Below are 19,362 nucleotides of genomic sequence, written 5' to 3'. Positions count from 1 at the left end.
TTTGGCGTCGGACTAAAAAATGACATTGTACCGATTGTTCATACCACACTGTATCGCTTGACGAATTGTTTTGATCTCGACCACAACAAAGATAGGACATATGAAGTTATGGCCAAAGACTCTGACAAAGCTGCTCATATAATCCCGAATAATGATTCCAAAACATCTTGATCTTTATCTCCGAACAATGTCCAACACACAACAGCTTTTGAGAAAGTTTTAGTTTGATAAACACTTAATACATATGGGGGTTGAGGAAAGAAAAAACCTAAATCAATGTGAATAGTTTAGTCATTTTCCTCCCTTGAAAACTTCATTCCAAAGATTGAATCAATTAGTTATTTGCAAATAGTGGGGGGAGGCACATAATAGAGAACTCCTTTTTAAGTATTATAAAATTGATAAAACGGACACTAAAAGAATGAATCAAACATTAATTAGCTACAACAAGATGTTTTAAAAACAAAACTAAAATTTCTATAAGAAAAAAGCAAAAATTTGAATAAGTGGGGGTCAAATAAAAGAATGAAGTATATATATTTTCTATTCTATGTAAACAAGGTGACAACATCTCTTTGATATCCTCGTACAACCAAAAGCCTAGGCACATTCTCCACCAACAAATCCATATATTCCATATAAAAAGCTGCCGGATGATTCCTCGGCGGTGGCGGCAAACTAACCAGCACCACCGCCGCCATCCTCGAGTATCTCAGAATGGTAGAATTCAGTTTCAACGTAGTATATAGAAACTTCTCCACTTGCTGTTCGTTAACCGTAACCGCTTTTCCATCTGCCATCAACGGTCCCCCTTCCTTCTTAACTCTATCCCTCATTCCCGTCAAGTAACTGGCGATCCTTTGCTGCGCGGCGGTAAACGCCTCAACCGAATCGTTCTCCCCTTCCACCTGAACATTCCACGACTTCATCGATATAACAATAACCTCCGCTTGCAGCCTCAAGTCATACAAAAACTTCTTCACATCCGCTTTCAATCCTTCCGCGTCTGAATCCTCTTCCGCAATGCAGAACACTTGAATCTTACAGCTCTCGAAACTCTCCTTCGTTAGTAAGAGTTGTGATAGCAGAAGCATGAGTCCTCCGTCGCGAACAATCCAATACAAGTCAATTGTCCCGAACTGCCTCTGATATTCGTTCGGCCACTCGTCGAGCCCTTTCACCACAACCACCGCCTTGTTTGCTACAATGCAGTCGTTGATAATGCTCACAAATGTGGCAGGAATCTCTGTTAAGTTTTCCCGTCTCCATATTTCAGGGTACCTCATAACAACAATATTGGGTTTTAGATTTCCAAGCCCCATTACCTGAACCACACTACGGAACCCTTCCCACATTGTTGGGGCCACCACAATTTCTGCAACGCCTTCACATTGTTTGTATTCGATATATGTGCTCAGTTGCCGGCAAGCAGCCTTGGCTTCTTCAGCACATTCTATGTAGTCTCCGTCCAGAATCGAGACGAAGATGGACATCCCACGACCCTTCTTCTTCATGCAGTTAGCGAAATCAGCCAGTTTAGGATGGCATGGTACATTCTCTGGCAACTTGCCCCATGGCCGGCAGAATACAAGAGGAATTGGATACCAGTTCTTAGGATGGACTTGGTTTGCTGGATGCATGCATGCACAAAAATTAATTTGAATTTGAATTTTGCCAATTTCCAAAGAGAAATGCATACTAACCTCCTAAAGATCGAAGACTGCGAAGAGCTAATTGAAAGTATGCACTCTTGAAACCATCTCCCCAGTCACCAGCCTTTCCCTTAATGCTAACGTAGTAATATATAAGACTAGCCAATGCTAGGGAGACCACAGTAAAGGACCAAGATATCAGAAACATGATAACTGCAAAGGAAAAGAAAGGATATCAGAAACAAACTTTATATAAACTTATATGTTTTTTACAAGCTCCTATCTTTCTATGTAGAGGCAGTAAGCATACCTATGCAAAGAACTGCCCCAAGAAGGGAGAGGCTCCAGTGGTGAAATTTCCACCGAGGACGCCAGCTAGGAGCATCTAAGAGATCAAGAAGAAAGCAAGACAAGTTCACACCGGTATAACATAGGAGGAAGAACATAGTGATGGTCGGAGTGATAAGATCAAGATTTCCAATAATGACACATCCAGCACAGATGAAAGCAGTAAAAAGAGTAGCAAAATGAGGCTCTTGCCCTTCTGGAACTTTGAAGTAATGAAGCACTGGTAGGATATCATCATTGGCTATTGCTGCAAGCAGACGTGGAGCGCCAGTTAGGCTCTGAAGAGCTGCTCCCAATGTTGAAAGAATAATACCAATCTGAACAATTACTGGAAAAGGCCACGCAACTGAGGCAGTTAAGAGCCTGCATAAACAACTCTTCTTTTTTATTAAGCATGATGCATGTACTATAAAAATGTACATCATGCATATCTAGATCATCAAAATGTATATTATGAACCAAATATAAGCTTAAGGATTTCAACCAAGGAAAAAAGGATGTATGATATAAACCAACATATATATAACTAGATAGAAATTATTGCTTGGTAAATTTCGAACAAAGCAGAAGATATCATGAATCTAAATATTCATCCTCAATAAGTGGAACTCTTAACATTTTCCCAAAAATAAAAATATAATCTATAGCATACATTCAGTACATTGCCAAATTCATCAAAATGATCCAAAGACACTGTAAACAATTATAGTAATATCAAAGGTATAATTAACAAAAAAAAGGAATAATGAAGTAAGTAATCTTCTTGAGGATAAAATCTCAATTGATCCCATGGAAGAAAAAATCATTAATTTGAAAAGCCGTTTGAAACTACCTGTCTGTCAAAAGCTTCTCTCTGGTAGCAAGAGCACCAAAAAATATCACAGTAACAAGGTATAGACCAGAAGTTAAAAGAGTTGCAGTTAGAGTTCCAATAGGAATGGATCGCTGAGTATCTTTCAGAGATGCAGACCGATTTGAACCAGCCATAATACCCGTTACAGCAGGGAAAAAGAGTCCAACCAATGCACTGACAAACAAAGAGAAAACGTGATATATCAATTTTATAGAAAATTTAACAAATACTAAAACGTTAACAAATGCAAATTTTGTGTGGAATCTTAACTTTTCCTTAATCAGAAAAACGAGGAATTTGCATATGATGGGATTTCTTTGACTTGATCGGAATCTAACGTTTCCTGTGTTATTATCTTTCCGTTTTTTTGTATTTCTTGACTGTAAAAATTATCGCATTTCGCATTCATAATCTTTGTTAATGCAAATTCTGGTAGTTACAGTTACAAACTAATAATCTAGCATCCAGTCGCATCCAGTCTCTAGAGAACAGATTTCACTGAACCAAGCAAACAGCTAGCTGACAGACACATGATTAAGATTCTATCTCAGAGACAGCGGTGAATATGATGGTCCTTCAAATCTCCGCATTGTCAGAGTCTGGTATTAGTAATTATCTCATTTCATAAGACAATGAACTAATGGATAAATTCCACTAAATTGGCAATTTAAATAGATGCCAATGACTACAAGTTTACTGTAAAAATGAGTTTAATAAATTGCCAATGAGCCAGTCTTGAACTATAAACAATAGAAGTTAGAACCATATATATGATTAGGATGAATGCAAACTAATAAGAAAATATTTTGAACAATAAAGATTAGAAATATGCTTACTTGAAACTCCAATACACTTCTCCTTTAGGGTCTGGAATTCCAGCATCATTAGTAAATTGGTAGTCCGAACCCCAATTCTCCTTGATAGTGTGCAAACTCAAGCCAGTGAATCCAGCTGTCAAACATTTACAGAGAAACTGATTCTAGTGGGATAACAGAAAGTAGAGAAAATCATAACCTTAAGCAGTCTATTTGAGTCCATTTATGCACTTTTCAGAAGTATCAGAGTATTATCTAATAGCAAAGTCAACCCCAAGGAAAATAATCTTCTAACTAAATGGCACCTACCTAAGCCAGAAAGTTTGGTAACATATAAGAATTTGGTCCTGAAAATATTACAAGTGGAATTTTCACTATGAATCTAGGAGGGAAACCTGCAGGTCAAAGAAATGCTCAACTCAAAATAGTACACACTTGCACACTAGAAAAAGGAAAAAAAATGAATTTAAGTAAAAGTTTCTTCAGCTCTGATTCCCAGGATAGAGAACTTCAATAGTTACATGGGAGTGGATACCACAACTTAGGATTATAGATTTCTTCTTAAGGTGTTTTACTTCATCCTCCATAAGTATTTTTTTTTCTCATTGAGGTATATCTATAGTGCTATTACTGTGGTGTGGAACATATACACGAAGAAAGTAAAAGAGATGAGTTCTATTGAAAATATCACACTTACGTGCTGGGTTATCTTTCCCTGCTGAAAAGATCCCAATAAAGATAGAGATGATCGACAACAGAACAGGTATCAGAAAAGCAGGAGCAACACGGTTGATCATCTTGACACCACCAAAGACAATAAAGCATAGGATGATGGTCACAATGATTCCATAAATTTGCAGGTCATGCAAGCTTGGACTTGAGATTGGCTGTGCAACAGTTGTGCCATTCACTTTTGTAACAGTTTCTGCATGGATGAAATTGAGACTAAAATCACTTTCTACGAATTTTAACTAATTCATTTTGTTTTCCTATTTAGGTCATCCTATGATTAACAATAGGATTCAGAAGCCTAACAAAAGAAATCGTTTGATAAATCAGAGTAAACGGAAAATCAACAAAGAACATATTAGAATGGTTTCTATTAGCACAAGCAGTATGGCACCTTTTGGTGGCCCATCATTATGAAGTTTATGCATTAATTTAAATGTGAGTTTTGGGATGCAAGAAATGAAAGAGATCCTGTTGATTGTTGAGCTTATGAACATTTGAGAGTAGTTGCTGGATGCGTCAGAGCAGATAAATAAAGTAATGACTTACAGAATGACCTTTCTTTATGATAAGTTAGTTAGTTATGCAGAGATGAATATATAAATATGTACTCTAAAACAAAGAAAGAAGAGTATATTTTCTACTCATTCAAATATGTAAATACCTCGGAAAAGTCCAGCTGCAGGTACCGCCTTTAGAAAAGTTTCTACAGCTCCTAACACATAGCTACAAAAAAGAAAAAGTAGTTGATATCAGGCCATCTTACTTACATAGTACACTATTGAAGCAGGGTCAAAGATGTATCTATGCATTCAACCATAGGCATAGATTCACATTTTGATTGGACAAACAGGGCACTCACAGAGCACCGGCAATAGCATTCCCAAGGAAGAAACACAGTCCAATGCTCACTCCAACTTCGGGACCCAAGGCTCGACCAATCAAGTAATAAGGCCCCCCTCCCTAGTCAGATGGTATAGATCAAAACAAAGAAATGCTCGAAAATCAAAATTGTTGGTTAAATATGAGAAATAAATCCTTCCAATGGAAAATTTAGATCCATGAAAATAGTGATAGAGGAAATAAAGGAAGGGTGTGAAGCAACAAACCAGAGCCCAAATGATTAAAATTCTTTTGGCCCAATTTTTTACCATAGAAGGGGATGAGACCTAGAGAAGTCTATGAGAGGGGCTATAAAATAATCAGTTTTCTTTTCATTTAACATCATACTGTGATACAAGGTTCGTCTACATATTTATAAGCCTCCCCTACCCCACTACTATTTACATCCTAATCGCATACCATGATAGTTTATTTTTTACTTGAATAGATTAGCTAATTTGTTGGTTTTCTTGCTGTAACATTTAACACTACTCGTGTATGAACTTGGGGAATTTCATAATTACAGCTTAATATAAATAATACCTTCATTGCACCATTAGTGGCAATAGCACTCAAAGATATTGACGTGAGAAAGGTACACGAACCACAAAAAATGACTACCAACAGCGACTGTCCTATTCCTCCCATACCAACAATCCTGCAGATTTTATCAGAAGAGAATGATCAATATCGTTGAGGAGTAAGAGGATAAACCTTGCTTACCTTAGACTACTACCTAGTATACATACAATTTTGTTACCATCAAACTACCTAGAAGTTGATGAGAAGTCAAACTACACTTACTACCATCAAAGGGTGAATGATGAAACAAGTAGGACAACCCAATATCATAAAGAGGCAACTAACAATAGTACATAAAAAGAAGCAAATGATATCCAATATGGAATTTACAATATCAAGCTTTTCAAAAAAGCACACAATTCGATTTAAGCTTATAGGATTGCCCATTACACTGATAATTATGAGCTTTATCCAACAGGATGATATTATTCATCATCAAATTTAATTCCTAATAGAATTTACAAAAGAAAACTAGACCACACATCCAGTAAAAATGCAGTTGTATGACATAATAAAATATTACTCTAGTCGTACCAGGAAAATCGAATGTAATAGATAATCCCCAAAATATTTTGCAAGCATGGCACAAACACTCCCATCATTGTCCCAAGTTTCAGACCTGGTGTCTGCACAATCAGCAAAAAGATCAATAAGTGGAAAAAGGGACATTTAATTTCTCATTTTGCATTCTTTGAAATTCCTAGAACCACCAAATTGTAAAGACCCAGAAGCCACACTGTGCATTTACCAGAAATGGCCCCATTTTGGAAACACTTAATTTTTGTTTGGATCTCAATCATCCAGATAAATAAACATTTGGAAACTAAACTTAGTAAGAGATGCGTAACGTTATAAAATGGAAGGAAAAAACAAAACAATAAATAAATATGGTATTAAGACATTATATACCTTAGGATGACCTAGAGTTGCAGAAGCATCTCCCCCAACTCTAGGGCTAGTTGTTGGAATCTGCTCCCCTGTCATACTGACATAAAAGCCACATGAGCATACTTTGACACTAAATAACACATCATTGGTTTTGTTGTTATAGACTCAGGCAAGTGCAATTGACTATGGTAAAAGAGAGGGGATATGGATAGTAATGAAAATGATTGTAAAACTACAAGAAAAAGAAGAGTAAAGAAAATAAACAGATACCATCATTACCTTTTCAAGCCTAAAATATTCACCAGAGAATCAAACCCAAACAACTCCAATTTTGATTCCCTCTCCGGACCATTAACAGATACATGAGTTGGTAATCTCCCATCAGCACCCATGCTAGGTTGAGTACTTACTTTTTTCCTTCAAGATTACAAAAAGCCAAAAAGGGCATAATGAATAAAACTTCCTTGAAAGATGAATGTAATTAAGGTGATAGTATGAATGAATGAATGAATCATATTAATATTATTATTAGGTAGCAAAATGGAGAGAGAGAGAGAGAGAGAGGGAAAAGGAGCTGACTTGAGGCTATTGCCACGTCCAGGAAATGGAGAAGCAGAAGAAGATCCAAGATCGATAGAGGACATCTCGACAACGGCACGATCATCGTCGTGCGCAACGACTGGCCTGTACTTGCGTCCTCGTCCCTGAGAAGACGAGGAGGGCAAATCATTGTCGTCGGATCCTTCAATATCTACATTGTCCATTTAAAGTTGCTGGAAGGATCCAGAAATCCGAATTCAATTGAGGAATCTCGGAGAGGGAAGGGGGAGAAGGAAAGGGCGGTGACAAAGATGGTAAAAGATTTGAAAACCAATATTAGAAAATGGAAAGAACCGGCTTTGAATTGTCCACAAAAGATATACATACAACAGAGATCCAATGGCGAAAAACGTGTTGAGTTGAAGGACGTCTAAAGAGAGAAAGAGAGAGAACCGGCTTTGAATCGGGGAGAGAAACGAAAGAGCCGACCGCATCGTCTGCTTTGAATCGAGTCACACCATCTTTCTTTCTACATATATACATATACATACATACATACATGCATACTTCTCCTTACTCCTCATTAAGCGCCATCATCTTCTTCTTCTTCCTTCCTTATATGCCTTCCCTCCATTCCATTCTTTGTAATTACAAGTAAATTCTAGTAATTCTCATTGAGTTTCTACGAAATTCGGATTTTAATGGACCTGGTAAGAAATAATAAATATATTTGTTCTCATATAAATTTAAATTTGAACGTTTGACTCTTTATATTAATTTTGTTTTGAACTTTATAATAATTTTCTTCTTTTAGAAACATCTTTTATTCAAATTTTCTTTTCAAATAAAAAAGAACGAGGTTGGCAGATGGGTTAAGTTTCAAAATTTGTGATCTTTCTCTTAAGGTATATATCATTAAGGGCTAACGATTTAAGTTCTCGATTATCAATAAAATATAAGGTAAAATGTCTAGATGAAAAAATAAAATATTATCGAAAGAGGGGATAGACTAATCTTCATTAAGAGTGTGTTGTCATCTATGTTCACATATATGATGTCGTTATTCAATTTCTCAAGTGTGACTGTGAAAATTGAGATAATAATGTGTCAATTTTTATGAAAATCTTCTAACACATCGTTTTGTCATCTAGTTAGTTGAGATAAGGCTAAATGTTTTAAAGATTAAGTAGATTTAGATATTCGAGATTTTATTTATTTTAATAAAACTCTTTTATTAAAATAGTGCAGTAGATTTGCAATGGAGCCGAATAGTCATTAGACATCGATAATCAGATGTAAATATGGTAATGATTGGTCTGGTTAGTTCACCAAAATGTTTAATTATTCAACGGGGTGTAACATTTGTAGGGAATTTATTCAATGTGAAAAAGTTTTTTTGAGTCGTCTAGATTCATTATGGAGGATGGTTCTTCTATTAGATTTTGGGACGACATTTGGTGTAGTGTCAAAAGTCTAGCTATGACGCATCATTACTTTGCTTCCATTGATGTATGTAAAAATGTCACAGTTAATGATATGTTTGATCATCGGTCTAGTGTCACCGTCTGAACAAGACATTATGCGTTTGACAATATATGGATAGTTTACATATGACATTGCTATAAGTTGATTTCATATAATTTTTGTTGGGAAAAACTTTGAGAGTCAAAAATTTAATCCATGATTTCATTTTTTGGATGAAGCGTTATTCATAGTGAAATTATAACAAATGATATGTGCATTAAAATGTTGTATTATGGCTAGTCGTATGTGTCACATAGATGTTAAATTGATAATTCACTTATTTTTGCATTGTCGATGAGTGACTAGTATTTGAAGTATTTTGTGGAGTATTATTAACATTCATTGGGTGATGGCCGAGTCTTTGGATAGTTGCTGGAAAGTTTGAATTGAAGCGGCTGATATGACAGACTTACATATTTGAGTTACCATTTCAATTATTTTTTGGTATACTATCTGGTTTGAGAGAAATCATTGAACTTTCAATCGTAATAGTAGTTTTATATAAAAAGGAAAAAGCACATCTTATTAAATGAAAGACTAGAGTTATATAGAGGCATAAAAGCACTCTTACAAATAACCCCCCAAACTATCCCAAAACTAACATTCCAACACTCCCCCTCAAGATGAGCCTACGAACGAAAGATATCCACAAGGCCCATCTTGTCACATAGTCTCGACAATTCTAACGAACTAAGCCCTTTAGTGAGACAGTCAGCCACTTGCTCTCTAGTAGTTACATATCCTAGTTTAAGTAGTCCACTATTCAGTTTTTCCTTGATGAAAAATCTGTCAATCTCCACATGCTTGGTCCTGTCATGCTGCACAGGGTTATTAGCAATGCTAATAGCTGACTTATTGTCGCACCACAACTTCATTTGTGCCTCTTGGTCCATTTTGAGATCCACCAACAGAGCTCTCAACCATATCATCTCTGTAACACCTAAAGCCATAGCCCTGTACTCTGCCTCGGCTGTGGATCTCGCAACTACCGACTGTTTCTTGCTCTTCCAGGAGACCAGATTGCCTCCTACAAACATGCAATATCCAGACGTGGACTTCCTGTCATCGGCACAACTAGCCCAGTCTGAATCACAATATCCCTCAATACTCAAATGCCCATTCTTGCGAAAGATCAACCCCTTGCCTGGTGCACTCTTCAAGTATCTCAGGATCTGGTACACCGCATCCATGTGACCCTCCCTAGGGTCATGCATGTAGCGACTCACCACACTCACCGCAAAGGAGATGTCAGGACGAGTGTGGCTCAAATAAATCAAGCGACCAACTAACCTCTGGTACCTCTCCTTATCAACTGGCTCTCCTGCCTCAGCACTTAGCTTAGACTTTTGATCGATCGGGGCCACCGCAGGCTTGCACCCAAGCATACCTGTCTCTGTAAGTAAATCCAACACATACTTCCTTTGAGATAAGACAATCCCCTCTGCACCATGAGCTATCTCAATCCCAAGGAAATATTTGAGTTGCCCCAAGTCTTTCACTTCATACTCCTTACTCAACCTCTTCTTCAATAATGCAATCTCACCCTCATCATTACCAGTGATAATCATGTCGTCCACATACACTGCCAGCATCGTAATGTGAACTTCATGTCGCCTGAAGAACACTGTATGATCTGCATTGGTCTGCCGGTACCCCATGCCTACCATAGCCCTCCTAAACCTGTCAAACCAGGCTCGAGGGGACTGCTTCAGCCCATAAAAAGATTTATTAAGTCTGCACACCTTACCCTCCGTTTGTTTCGTGCCAAAACCCTGTGGGACCTCCATGTATACCTCCTCCAACAACTCACCATGAAGAAAAGCATTCTTCACATCAAGTTGATGTAACCTCCAACTCTCATTCGCTGCTAAGGAAATAAGTGTCCGCACTGTACTCATCTTCGCCACGGGTGCAAAAGTCTCATCATAGTCAATACCGTACGTCTGACTGTACCCTTTTGCCACCAACCGGGCCTTGTAACGCTCAACCCGACCCTCTGGACTTTGCTTCACAGTGAAAACCCACTTGCATCCAACCGCCTTCTTCCCTGGTGGTAATGGCACAAGCTTCCAGGTTTTGTTCTTTGCGAGAGCCTCAAGTTCCTCAAGCATGGCGGCTTTCCACTTTGGATCCTCCTTAGCAACCTGCCAACACTTAGGGATAGAGACAATGTCCAGAGATGCAATGAATGCTCCATGTGCAGGTGAGATGTGAGAGTAAGAAACAAATTGGGCAATATCATGTGGGAAACCGTATCGATCAGGGGGAACTCCCGCATTGAGGCGAGGAGTCCTCCTTACGGACATGTGAGTGGGAGTGGAAGAGGGAGGAATCATATCACCTGTGTACTCCTCTTCAGCGAGTGGTGTCTCAGAAGTCGGGGTAGGCAGGGACAAGGGACTTGACACAAGCGGCACTGTAGGCATGGTATCCTCAATCTGCCTCCTTCGCCTCATGTATACTCGCAGCTCCCCTTGAGCTTGAGTACCACCGTTATCGGGGTCATCCCCGCCTCGTTCTGGCACCTCCTCACCTGTCGGTGCACAAGGGACATCGCTCACGCCCACCATCCTCCTCTCACTACCACTGCTACTCTCCCCCTCTCGCCTCATACCTCCATTATCAAGCGAGTCTCCAAAGGGTGATGTATCCTGGGAAGAATAGTATGGCTCATGCTCTCGAAACGTGACATCCATACTAACAAAAAACCTCCTCTCCACTGGGCTCCAACATGTGTAGCCTTTTTGAGTAGCCGAGTATCCCACAAAGATACATTTAACCGCTCGCGGATCAAGTTTTCCCACATTTGGTCTGTTGTTCTGCACAAAGCACACACAACCAAATACCTTCAAGGGGAGACTATCACTAATCTCACCTTTCAATAACTCAAGCGGGGACTTCCACTCCAACACACGTGAGGGCATCCTATTGATCAGTCTCGCTGCTGTCAGGACTGCCTGTCCCCACAAGTACTTTGGTACATTCATTGAGATCCTCATACTTCTTGCTACCTCAAGAAGATGCCTGTTCTTTCTTTCTGCCACCCCATTCTGTTCTGGTGTGTACGGACACGTGGTCTGATGCAGGATTCCCTGAGAGGATAAGTACTCTCTGAACTCATTGTTTGTGTACTATGTCCCATTGTCAGACCTCAATACCTTCACTACTGCCCCGTATTGAGTCTGAACCCCTTTGTGAAAATTTTTAAAACAAGCAGACACATCATTCTTGTTTTTCATCAAATACAGCCAAGTAGTACGAGAAAAGCAATCAATGAAAGACACAAAATATCGAAAACCATTAACAGAAGTTGTGGAACAAGGCCCCCACACATCAGAATGTATCAAATCAAAACTACATGTGCTCCTACTACATGTACTGACATACGAACTCCTAGTGTGCTTGCCAAACTCACAAGCATCACAAACCAGTCTCTCTTTATTAGCTTTTTTTAACATAGCTGGATACAAACGACTTAACAGATTAAAAGAAGAATGACCCATTCACCTATGGTAGAGCAACAACAAGTCTTCCACACTACTCCTCACTCCTCCAGATCTCTCCACCACAGATGCGAGGGCTGAGTCCATCTCTTTTCTCTCAAGAAACCACAAGCCATTACGCCATGTGCCAGTCCCAAGCCTCCTGCCCGTTCCCTTCTCCTGGAAGATCACCTTGGGAATATCAAAAGTGACAACACATTTCAGTTGGAGGATAATAGCACTAATGGATAAGAGATTTACTGGAAAAGATGGAGCATGCAAAACATTGGACAAAGTCAATGAGTCAGTACATCGCACAGTACCCTTACCCACTACGGGTTGGGCCGTACCATCGGCTGTTCGAATACTCTCAGGGATTTCCAGGTGAGTATAAGAAGAAAATTCTCCAACCGTACCCGTAACATGTCTGGAAGCACCAGAATCAATAATCCATGGTGAACCAACGGTAGATATAGAGGCAAGAGCATGGGTGTCACTAGTACCTGCAACTAAATGAGCATAAGTGGCAATGTTACCCGAGGTAGATGCATTCTCTACCGCACCTCTTCCCTTTCTCCTAAGAAGTTGGGAGTAGGATCTCAAGAGCTCCTGATCCTCCGCAGAGAGCTCCTCCTCCTGCACACCATCTCCATTATCTTCACCTGCTACCATCAGGTTTGCCCGGTAGCCCCCTCTTCCACCTCCTCTGCGGCCACGGCCACGACCACGACCGCGCTCACCAGACTGACCACGTCCACCGGAGTTCCTCGCCTTTGGTGACTTGGTGCAAGCCGATATCAAGTGGCCTACCTCTCCACAATTGTAGCATTCCCGGGTCTCACCTCTAAACCTGGAACCACCTAAGTTGGAGACAGCTAGGGCTGACTTCACCCCTGGAAGTCCCCCTGCCCCGGCCTGGAGCTCAATCCGGGTCTCCTCCTGTATCATGGCCGAGACTGCCTCCTCAAGCGAGGGAATCTTCGGCTGAGCCAATAACATTGCAGTCCTCTGCTCAAAGGTTGGGGCCAGACCTCTGAGAAACCCCATGGTCCTATCCTGCATACAAGCCTCAGTCTTCCTGTACGCGGGATCAGTGCAACACAATGTCCTCGTGCAGTAGTCATGATCCAGCCACAAGCGCTCCAGCTCTATGGCATACTCCTGAACAGTCCTTTCCCCCTGTACACAAGCAGCGATCTCCACTTGGACCTGGTAAACCCTCAGGTTGTTCCCCACTCCATCATAAGTCTTCTTCAGCTTCTCCCAGACACACCGCACATCCTCCATACCATCAACATTGGCCGCAATCGGTGTAGTCATCGAGTTTAAGAGCCAGACATACACCAGCATGTGAATAGACCTCCAATCATCCCATGCTGGAGTATCCTCAACCGGCTTAGTAACCGCTCCAGTCAAGTACCCCTCTAATTTCCTCCCTACTAGTGTGTATCGCACTCGACGTGACCAGCGCAGATACGAAGCTGGACCATCGAGTTTCACATCAATCGGGGGAAGCTCCACCCTAGGTGCTGGTGTAGGTGCTGGGGTTGGTTTCGGTGCCGTGTCACTAGAGGCAAAGCTGAATGCTCGCATCAACATTGCGATCTCATCACCACTCAGTTTTTCCAAGGCCTCTTTCATCGCAAGACCCATGTTCGAACCCTCACCTGTCATCGATCCGACTCTGATCTACACGAGATTGAGTCAAATCTTCCTTCTTCCCCAAAACCACGATCACACGATCTTTAACCCGTAAGATCTAAAACTCATTATCTCGAACTTCTTCCTCTTCCTTTTAACCCGTTCTTGATCTCAAAACATCAAGGAGACCAGATCCAAACCCTCACCGGCGGGTCAGTTCTGCCCCTAGCAAGGCGGCGGCGCCCCTGGTGGGCGGAGGTCCTGATAGGGGCGGCGGAGGTCTGGTGAGGCCGGCGGCTGTTGCACAGTTTTTAGATACAAAACCCTAGATCTGAAACCTAGCTCTGATACCAAGTAGTTTTATATAAAAAGGAAAAAGCACATCTTATTAAATGAAAGACTAGAGTTATATAGAGGCATAAAAGCACTCTTACAAATAACCCCCCAAACTATCCCAAAACTAACATTCCAACAGTAATCGTTTGATTCGTATCATTCGTATTATTATTATTATTATTATTATTTCTGAATTCGTTCATCTGAGATTCGTTCATAAAAAAAAGTAAGTAAAATTTGTGGGGAAGTTAATGGTTTTCTGAAAAATTTACGAACTTAATAATTTATTAAACACCGTTTTTTCTTATTTTTATTTAATCTAATGTTTTATTTTGCTTAAACGATATTTTTCATTTTTAATAAATATGGATCTTTTTCAAAAACATAAATAAATAATTTACTTCTTTCATTTTTCAATTAAAATTCATATATTCATAACCAAATTATAAATAATATTTAGGATTTTTTTTTTCTATTTCGAAGAAACAAGTATATATAAGTTTAAAAGAGTTACTGAATTTCAATTCCAATATAAGAAAGGGGAAACTAAAACTCTAGAAATAATACATATTCATCAAACAAACAATAATCAATATAAATTTTCAGTTCCAGTTTCAATGTAACCAAAGATAAATACAAATTTGTGTCTAATAGACAAAGGAGGATGAGAAGAATGAAAAACACATAAAAAGAAGCTTCATTTCACTCCATTAATATAAGAATTACAAGATACAGAAGAACAATCAACATTATTGAGTCAGATAAAATTACAAAATGCATTGTACAACAGTTGTTACGAAGAAAACAGACCAATTCGATCAAACACACTCACGCAGACAAAAATCGGAAAAAAAAAAACGAAAGTTGGCTCCTAGATCTTCTGAAGGTTCTTAAGGTTTCCATGCCTCCTCTGGTTTGCCTTGTGTTCCAGGAGGACCTTGGATTTAGGGCTGTTGTTATTCGGGTTAGTGACTGACCCCTCTTGGGCACTACACATTTGCGACTTCAATCTGAACCCGATCTTTTTTGGAACACTACTCCATGTACTACTGACATACCCTTTGGCACGACCCAACTTCACGATCTCTTGTTTCATGTTCGAACACTCCTTCTCTAGTTCGGCTACCCTCATCCTCATGCTATCCATCCCCACCTTCAAAACCTCGTTCTCCCTAACCGCCCCCACCATTCCATCGCTCCTTAGCTGCCTCGATCCGTCGAGATTGTCAGAAACAAGTAAGCACCCGGCTATCGAGCTCCTAAGCTGGAGTTGCTCGAAAAACAGGACTTGTACAATTGTTCTCAACGGCAGCCTTTCATTCTGAGCTGCATGTGTGCATGCTTCTATTGAAAGCTTTTGACAATCCATTAGCCTACATAGCTCCTCCCTATCCGGCTCCGTTAACCACGGGTGCGACTGCATTTCAGAAACAAACAAAACATCAAACACTTTAAATCTCGACGGCTCAACCATTCTTTTATCTTATTATACCTTGAGATATATGTCGATTGCACGATAAAGGCCATCGTCCAGTGGCCTGACGTAGTCTGGGATGGCAGCAGCAAGGAGTTGAAACTTGTCTAGCTTTAAATTGACATCAGGGGCAATTTCTGCAAGGTAACCGTCGATAAGCTTGGCGACTCTCGTGATCGGGGCTAATGAAGGCGAACCTACTTCTAGCGACTGGCTGTCGTTAATCAAATGAGGCGAATTCCCACCTTCTACGCGGTCCATTGCTACGAAATGCTCGAGAATGCGTTGGACACATTCGACGTTATAAAGAGTCTCGACCGAATAAGCGAAGTTAGGCATCAAGAGATCGTCGAGACTCGCGTCATCGAGCTGCAGGCCTATTCTCTTCTCCAAGTTCGATAAACAAGAAGGGCTGGCTCGAAGGATATTGGCTGTTCGTAGAAGACCCGATAGGAATTTGGTCGACACGATTCCTTTTTGCAGAGGAAGCAATCTGTCTATTTCTTCGATTAAATGCTTCTGATCTTCTTCGGATAGACTAGACGTGGACGCGGACGATTCTCCGCTCTTTCCCTGGCGGTGGCGGTTCAGTCCTGGCAGATATCTTTTAGCGTAGAACATTAGAGATCCCGAGATAACTTGCTGTTTGATTCCCCGATCGCTCATAGCGAGAATCAACCTCTTATAAAGGGGAAAACTTAAGGTTGATGCGTCCTCATACCACCAATCAGAATTCGATTTCTTCGGCCTAGCCCCAGTGCTTATTCCATTCCACAAGATGCTCCCTCCAGGGCTCTGCATGGGGCCACCCCGTTCCATAACTGGCCACCCGAATAGGCTCGGATCAGTACTCGCCTTCACCGCCAACGACTCTATACATCTCTTGGTTACATTGAGTTCGTCTGCTTGTGGAAGAACTTCTTCGCAAGTCTGCAAGGCTTTAAGAGAATCCTTCCAATTGTGAAGGATGGTTTGGGTGAGAAAGGTTTCCGTCTGCGAAAGGAGGTTTCCATCCCCATATTCTTCAGTCATGTCGAGATGCTCGGCCACGCACCTAAGGTAGACCACGTTGGCAGCAGTTAGCTCGAGTCGGACGCCGTAACAGAATTTGGCAACGAGTTCAAAGGTTTTAGAACCGCCGGGGATGTCGGGGAGCAGAAGGGTGCAGCGGGCTTCTTCTTCGTCGTCGCCGCGTTTGGATGCTTTGGCAATCATCTTTTCCAAAACACCGCTCCTGGAGAGCAACGGGAACTGCATGAAGAAAGATGATCATGTTATGTTTGAGTAAATATAGATAGATAGATTATTGAAAAGAGACAATAATGATTAACCTTATGGAGATGAAAAGACATGTCTCCAACTTCAACAACAATGTCGCTAGGCAAGCCAGTGGTACAAAACCTATAATAACGCTACAGGTTAAATTCATTCACATGTGACAAACGTATTTAACTAACAAACCAATAATAGTTTCATATAGTCATTCCCACCTTCAAAAAAAAAAATGAAAAATATACTTCACTTGTACATAGTTTTTCAAACTTAAAAAAAAAAAAAAAAATTGACAAATGAGCAAATTTGTTTTTAACATGATTTGAAAGTTTATCAAAATTTTATTTTTTCATTTTACTTGGGAGTGTTTCATTTAATTTAATCACAAAATCTGATAATTTTCAAGTGTTTTGGATTGTGATAAAAAAAACTAATTTCAAAAAAGTATTTCAAACATATGATCAGCATTGATTATGTTTAGACAAGGTAAAAGAGAAAATTACATTAACTAATAAGAGCTTGTTTGATCTTGTTATTTGGGGTCTTTTAATAAGTTTTTAATAAAAATAAGATGAAAAAGTAAGTTATTTAAAATTTTAATTTATTGAATTACTGTAATCCTTTTTTATATTAAAAATTTTAATTTTATAAAATAAAGTAATAGTATTTTAATATTTTAGTTGGTGAATTAAATGTTTGATAGTTAAAAAGATAATAAATATAAAAGTCTACATCAAAATTCCCAAATATCCTTATAGATCAAATTACATAGACATTTTATTATCTAATCTAATTTAATCTAAAACAAAATTTTGTTTTTAAAAAAGTTAAAATTTTATTAAATAAATTGTCAAAATTTAAAAAGTTAAAGATAACCCCTCAATAATATTCCTATTCCAATCCCAATTCCAACTTAAGAAATTTAACGGATTAATATTATTAATGGCACTTTTAGTGGAATAAAACTACTTCATAACCTTTGTTATCATAGTCTGAATACTATTAAGGTAAGAATTTGACCACTTAAAAGCTAAAAATGTCTAATTTAATAAAATGAAATTAGAGCTTTAGAAAGAAATGAATGGAAAATAGTAGAATTGGGTATGGAGGAAAACAAATACCAGGCCTGTCCTTGCTTATGGAACGCATCCGCCTTCGAACCCAGCTTCATGCAAGCCATCTTCAAGGGTCAGAAATGGAACTTCTCCTTCAAGCCAAGAAAGATGAAGAAGATGAAGATGAAAGCTTTAAATCAATCAAAAGGAAACCACGAATCTCAAACAGAAACAGCAGCAGCAATCCAGCACAGTCTTCTTTCAGCTGAACCAAACACAACGACCCTCATTTTCACTGTAAAAAACAGGTTTCTTGAGAAAACCCAATTCAAGAGTAAAAAAACCCAAATTAAAACCTAAATCAGAAAAAAAAAAACACAGAAATCTCAGCCCAAATGTGCGAGGATTTGCAGAGACAGAGAAGAAGAAAAAACCCTAAATCAGACAATATGTTTTAAGGTCAACCCTTCTACAAAACTTCAGTTTCCCCCAAAAAACTACCAGCTTGTCTTCAAGCCAACAACTCTTTATTTCTCTCTCTAAAACAAACCTACTCGAAGATTCCAAATATCAAATACCTTTGTCTGCATATGAAGAAGAAGAAAACCCAAAAACCCAAAAGTAGGTAATGATAATAAATATTAAATAATAAAGAAACGGAGTCTCGTTCTTCCTTCTTAGTCGCCCCTTTACCCTCTTTATTATTTATATATATCCTATCTGTAATTTACCATTTATGTTGAAATATGATTATTATTATTAATGTCCACAAAATAAGCTCTCTCTAACAAAGACAAATTCGAAAACCGCTCTTCCTTAAAAGCTACTAATTTAATTACGGTTACGAACGCAATACTCTAAGCTCACATGGGTATGGGTCCCTTGACTCTTCCTTCCTTCCCCTTTCACCTTTTCTTTTTTTATTGATTTGAAAGCAATAATAAAATCACTTTCTCTGTTTAAAAAATAAAATAAAAATTATTTTACCAAATTTATTCATTATTATTGTTTCTCTACCTGATAGTAGTAAGTAAACAAATATTTTGGTCAAGAGAAATGAACAACTTGTACTTGAGGGTAATTAATATAACAACATGTGGATATAAATTGAAAAGAATAATATTATAAGAAGAGGTTGAAAAATCATAAAATATCCTAAAAATTGTAACCTTTGGAGAATGATCTCTTCACATCACTTAATTTGAAAGTGATATCCATCTGTATGTCCAGCTGGGCCATGTGGATCATCAATACACTTTATGCACCCCCACAAATATTTATTTATTTAT

At 39.0% G+C, this 19,362-nt stretch overlaps 3 protein-coding genes across 3 annotated transcripts; all 3 read right to left on the bottom strand.

Moving 5' to 3' along the window:
* Window positions 1–363: 363 nt before the first annotated feature.
* LOC124915161 (cation-chloride cotransporter 1-like) lies at window positions 364–7,886 on the bottom strand. The gene is made up of 13 exons (XM_047455826.1): window positions 7,329–7,886; window positions 7,029–7,166; window positions 6,771–6,846; window positions 6,396–6,487; window positions 5,823–5,937; window positions 5,260–5,360; window positions 5,062–5,123; window positions 4,366–4,593; window positions 3,690–3,804; window positions 2,833–3,027; window positions 1,963–2,363; window positions 1,704–1,865; window positions 364–1,630 (listed from the first exon to the last, which is right to left on the bottom strand). The coding sequence occupies exons 1-13, from the start codon at window positions 7,511–7,513 to the stop codon at window positions 549–551; spliced, it is 2,952 nt and encodes a 983-aa protein (XP_047311782.1). The 5' UTR covers window positions 7,514–7,886; the 3' UTR covers window positions 364–548.
* Window positions 7,887–12,316: 4,430 nt separating this feature from the next.
* LOC124916252 lies at window positions 12,317–13,948 on the bottom strand. Its single transcript, XM_047456982.1, has one exon. It carries the CDS (start codon window positions 13,946–13,948, stop codon window positions 12,317–12,319), a length of 1,632 nt encoding a protein of 543 aa, XP_047312938.1.
* Window positions 13,949–14,943: 995 nt separating this feature from the next.
* On the bottom strand, window positions 14,944–18,712 carry LOC124914138 (BTB/POZ domain-containing protein At1g30440-like). The gene is made up of 4 exons (XM_047454623.1): window positions 18,140–18,712; window positions 17,078–17,147; window positions 15,765–16,997; window positions 14,944–15,689 (listed from the first exon to the last, which is right to left on the bottom strand). Exons 1-4 carry the CDS (start codon window positions 18,196–18,198, stop codon window positions 15,144–15,146), a joined length of 1,908 nt encoding a protein of 635 aa, XP_047310579.1. The 5' UTR covers window positions 18,199–18,712; the 3' UTR covers window positions 14,944–15,143.
* Between the last annotated feature and the right edge of the window lie 650 nt (window positions 18,713–19,362).

Source organism: Impatiens glandulifera, chromosome 9 (assembly GCF_907164915.1).
Source record: "Impatiens glandulifera chromosome 9, dImpGla2.1, whole genome shotgun sequence".
Classification (NCBI taxonomy): Eukaryota; Viridiplantae; Streptophyta; class Magnoliopsida; order Ericales; family Balsaminaceae; genus Impatiens; species Impatiens glandulifera.
Note: the sequence above shows the minus strand (reverse complement) of the source record. Positions and strands in the feature narration are given on the sequence as shown.

Excerpts from the sequence above, each read along its gene's own strand:
- LOC124914138 (XM_047454623.1), bottom strand. The coding sequence starts at position 18,198 with ATGGCTTGCATGAAGCTGGGTTCGAAGGCGGATGCGTTCCATAAGCAA. Across the intron at positions 16,998-17,077 it reads TGTCTTTTCATCTCCATAAG|TTCCCGTTGCTCTCCAGGAG; the intron begins GTTAATCATTAT and ends TTCTTCATGCAG. Across the intron at positions 15,690-15,764 it reads CAATCGACATATATCTCAAG|TCGCACCCGTGGTTAACGGA; the intron begins GTATAATAAGAT and ends TCTGAAATGCAG.
- LOC124915161 (XM_047455826.1), bottom strand. The coding sequence starts at position 7,513 with ATGGACAATGTAGATATTGAAGGATCCGACGACAATGATTTGCCCTCC. Across the intron at positions 5,124-5,259 it reads AATGCTATTGCCGGTGCTCT|CTATGTGTTAGGAGCTGTAG; the intron begins GTGAGTGCCCTG and ends TCTTTTTTGTAG. Across the intron at positions 1,866-1,962 it reads TGGGGCAGTTCTTTGCATAG|TTATCATGTTTCTGATATCT; the intron begins GTATGCTTACTG and ends TTTCCTTTGCAG.
- LOC124916252 (XM_047456982.1), bottom strand. The coding sequence starts at position 13,948 with ATGGGTCTTGCGATGAAAGAGGCCTTGGAAAAACTGAGTGGTGATGAG.